Genomic DNA, 4,516 nt, shown 5'->3' on the forward strand with positions numbered 1-4,516 from the left:
TATATATATATATATATATATACAGAATATTTAATCATATTGTTGTTGTACTAAACAGATATATCAATTTAATATATAAAAAAATATTAAAATTTCATCAATGAGTCTTCTGTTTTACATTTCGATCATATTAAAACAATAAGCACTCAGAGTACAAATAATTGGTTTAAAGAGTTAGTTAAGGCTAAAAAAGAAATGTGGGCTAGAATGTAGAATGAGGAATTAGATACGATAAAAACGAGGTGTTAAAGAAAGTAAGTAAGGAAAGGGAAATAATGTTAAAAAGGAGGAAGAAATAAATAAAAAATGATTTAAGTATAGAATAGATGTTAAAAGAGAGAGAGAGATAATATAGAGTTAGTACTAGGAGCAAGGAATGAGCGTGCAATTTATCTGTGATAGTAGGGGAGTTAATTTAAGTTATGAAGTAAAGATATGTTTTATTTTGATATTTAAATGTATAAAATAAAAAGTAAATAGTAAATAAAAATGTATTTTAGTTGAGAGGCAGGTAATGGAGTAATATATGGACTATAGTGTACGCAGAGACTAATATAAAAAGATATAAATGAATGAATGAGATAAGAATAACATTTGTAAACCAAGTCCGTTCTTAGCATGAAAAGAAGACGTTTCATACCTGTTTCTGCATATCTTTTTCCATGATGCATCATGATCTTTTCCATTCTTCGTAAAGTTTATCTTCAGTGTCGATTTTCTTTGGTTTATTTCATCGCTTTTGCAGCATTGATATAATTATATTTTCTGTGAAGCAAAATTTTCCAATACATAAATATTTTTATGGCAATTAAAGATGATTTAATTATTTTTTAAAAATGTACAAATTCTTACATAATTTTTTATGTAAGAATGCACGTGACATAATTATATTAAATTATATCATCTCTTTCAACAAAAAAACTTGAAATTAAATAAAATTTCGTTTAAATATAAATATATAAGATGCTTGATTAAATGAAAAAATTAATAAATTACAAATCTAAATAAAATTAATTATTCTTTGAATAAAGTATATGTTTGCAATTTGAAAGCATTAAGAAAATATTAAAAATATACCAAACATGCAATATATTATTTGGATAATCTTTGAAAATTATTTGAGTAATTAAACATACTGTTGAATCTGAATCATAGAAGATTCTTCTATAAGAACATTTTAAGTTTTTGCTTCAATATTTGCCTTATATCTTTTATGGAAAAATCACAGGTCATGCTAAAATAATGGATAAAGTACCTTTCTCGCGTTGACAAATTTTTTTCTAGATTCACAAATGTTCTTCATTATTACAAATTTTTTCTTGCTTGATGTTATCTTCATGGAGTACATTATTAATTTTTTTATAGTAAACTCTTCATAGTGGTGAAAGGAATAAACTTATCGATGTGTCAATTTAGTGCCAATATATCAAAAACTTTAGTGCTACAATAGAGATATATTATTATTATTACTGCAGACTACTGCCAATGCTTTATCTGTAACACCATTCTTTATTCATTGCAGTGCTAGACAATAATTAAGTTTCTGCAAAGAATAAGAATTTAGAGAAACATATTTCTCTAAAACAAAGGTTTTAGAGAAATGTAACAGTTTACCCTCTCTTCTTTTGACAATCACATCTTCAGGATTAAGTATATCTCTTTCTAATCTTTCAGTAACAGGTCCTTTTACAGGAATGTTCCTATGAATATCAACTTTGATTCGGCGGAGTTCCATAGTATTAATCTGTGCATTCTGAGGACCTCTGAACAAAGGTACTGTCCCACTTGTAGGCCCATCTAATCTAAAGAGAATTTAATCATAATGTGTTAAATTTTATATTTATTTACTTTATATTAAAATAACCAGATATTTTATTGTTTAATATCCTTCTAAAGAATTATGTTCTTTTTTGCTCATATTAAAAAAAATGTTTTTATTCTTTTATTTTGTTAATAAAATGTCATGTTCTTTTAAAAATATCATCACTATCATCTATATTACTGTAAAATTGACATGATAAGTAACCAATAATAATATATTGGTCGAACAATTTTTAATAAACAATAAACAAATGGAATAATACTTTCAATATAAATATTTTTCTATTATTGTTTATACTATTTTTTGTATTAAACTATTTTCTCTAAAAAGAAATTATTACCAATTATCTTTTTTACTTTTTTAATTCATGTCGTTGAAATATCCTTTTCAGATATTTTCAAGTTCCAGTTACCTTATCAAATATCATACGGACATATACTTGTATATGTCGTAAACTCACTTTTCATGCAGACTACCGGATTTGGAAGCAGTTGATGTAGATCTACCTCTGTATTGATGATGCGCGGGAGACTCACTACTACTTTTGCTTCGACTATGACGCGAAGATTTGTCCTCAGCATATTTTAAAGCTTGTGCGCGTTTCCTTTCATACTCCTCAATCTTTTGCTGCTTCAATTTTTCATGTTGTCTCTCTCGCTCTTGCTGGCGTTGCCATTCTCGTCTACGCCTCTGCTTCTCTTCTTCGGTTCTTGAACGTAAAACTGAATAAGTATTGTGATCTTCATTACGTGTTAATCTTGACTCCTCATCGCCCCGGAAAGTTGTCGATCGCATTGGATTCATTGCTAGAAATATAAAGTAAGCATAATTTCTCCATTGTTGAAATATATTACCTAATAAAAAATTCAGATTTTAAATATTACAAGAATCATCTCTTGTCTCATTTTTTCCATTAGTTAGTAACAAAGTAGATTTTATGATTCAATGTAAAATGATAATATTAAACAATTTTATATTTAACGTATACATGTATAAATTAATTCAGTGGATTGAAATTCAAAAGAATGTGTAGTGTTAACTAGTCAAGTGTTAAATGTAATATTATCCTCTGTAAGAGGTAAAAAACGCAGATTTCTGGAATCTCAGAAATTTGTAAAAAATAAGAAAGTGTAGATGAATTGTTACATCCAAAAACTAATTAGACAGTTCTAGTCAAATGAATTTAAAAAACTTACGTTGATGTCAAAAGAATATATCAAATTGTTTAAGATAGCCTCTTATTAGAATATGTAAGAATTGAATATATATAAAATATGTGTGTCACGAATGTAAAATGGACAGATAACGAATAAGATGGAAAATGATAAGAAATTATAAATATTGTTTCTAGGGCACTGTATCTAATATTTATTATTAGCAAGCTTGTCAAGAATATTAAAATAAGCACTGCTTAACATTTCAGTGTCTTTGTTAGAATTGATTCCATTTTTCTGCTCTTTAATGCAAATCATCTCCGAAATTAATCTCTTTATATAATAATTACGTTCAAAATCTAAAATTTTCACATTGTCTTAATCAAATGTATGATTCAAATTGAGCAATGTTCTGCAATAATCGAATGTTTTGTTCTAATTTAAAGTTCTTCCTATGTTCTTCGACCCTTATTTTTACTTGCCTTTTGATCTAGCTAACATATGAATAAGCGTCACAATTTTTGCAAAAAATTTTGTAAATCACATTATTGGCAGAGAGATGATTTTTATCCTTATAGTATTATCCTATATATTATCCTTATAGCCTTGACAAACTTACTAAACTTGTTCAAACATTGATAGTTCATCATAAATTCTGTCTTGTCCATGATTGAGGTTGTTATTTTTGAAATATTCTTTATGTATGGGAAAACTAAAATTTTCCTACTTCTGGAATCATCAATGACCAGATATCAGAACAATCCTCAATTTGCAACTGATGCGAAATTTTAAATCTATTGTTAATCAATTTATCTAATCTAGCGTTAATTTTGTTAAAAACAAGTTCGAGAGAGTAACTATTGTCCAATAAATTAATGCAAAGTTCTATGTTCTTTTAATGCAGTTACTAATTTTTAAATATATCATTGAATCAAAATGGAGCAATCTTATTTTGTATTAAATCAAAATAAAGGAATCTTATTTTGTATCCATTCAGAAAACCCTATAAATATCTTATTCTATATAAAATATAGCCTTATATAAAATCTGAATATACTTGTATTTCTTTCTATATATCAAAAAACTTAAAATAAAAATTAAAAGTCAATCTCGTATATTATAAGACAATAATAAGGAAAGGGATTGCTATTTGGAATACAGTACAATAGGATACAGTACAATAACAGTAAAATAGCACAACCTAATAAATTATAAATAGTACCTATTTTATGGCTAATGGATGTTTGGAAAAATAAGATAGCAATCTGCCTGAGGTTTCTGTATATGAAACCAGTCGTAATATATATCGTGCTGTTTGTAATTCCCAGTGGCAAACACTTAAACAATGGTTACTCTTATTCTATAATAAATTTGAGACAATCATTGTAATCATTAAACAAATCCAAAATACTACTAATTTGTTCTGCTGGAGCTACAAATATTATGTCATCAATGTATCGATAATAAAATTATGGTTTTGATTTAAAGACGTCAGCATTCTTCTAAATCTTGCATAACAATTCTTTTCCTTATTGTTTTA

General features: G+C 26.6%; 1 protein-coding gene across 3 annotated transcripts; it reads right to left on the minus strand.

The window, feature by feature from the left end:
• Positions 1 to 1,362: 1,362 nt before the first annotated feature.
• Positions 1,363 to 3,192, minus strand: LOC105460446 (luc7-like protein 3). Of its 3 annotated transcripts, none has more exons than XM_011706899.1 (3): positions 2,283 to 3,184; positions 1,615 to 1,802; positions 1,363 to 1,543 (listed from the first exon to the last, which is right to left on the minus strand). In XM_011706899.1, exons 1-3 carry the CDS (start codon positions 2,624 to 2,626, stop codon positions 1,536 to 1,538), a joined length of 540 nt encoding a protein of 179 aa, XP_011705201.1. In that variant the 5' UTR covers positions 2,627 to 3,184; the 3' UTR covers positions 1,363 to 1,535. The 3 variants fall into 3 exon arrangements, with proteins under 3 accessions (XP_011705201.1, XP_011705200.1, XP_011705199.1); XM_011706898.1 differs by having other exon boundaries at positions 1,363 to 1,441; positions 2,283 to 3,181; XM_011706897.1 differs by having other exon boundaries at positions 1,363 to 1,802; positions 2,283 to 3,192.
• Positions 3,193 to 4,516: the final 1,324 nt, after the last annotated feature.

Source organism: Wasmannia auropunctata, unplaced genomic scaffold (genome assembly GCF_000956235.1).
Source record: "Wasmannia auropunctata unplaced genomic scaffold, wasmannia.A_1.0 LD321769.1, whole genome shotgun sequence".
Taxonomy (NCBI): Eukaryota; Metazoa; Arthropoda; class Insecta; order Hymenoptera; family Formicidae; genus Wasmannia; species Wasmannia auropunctata.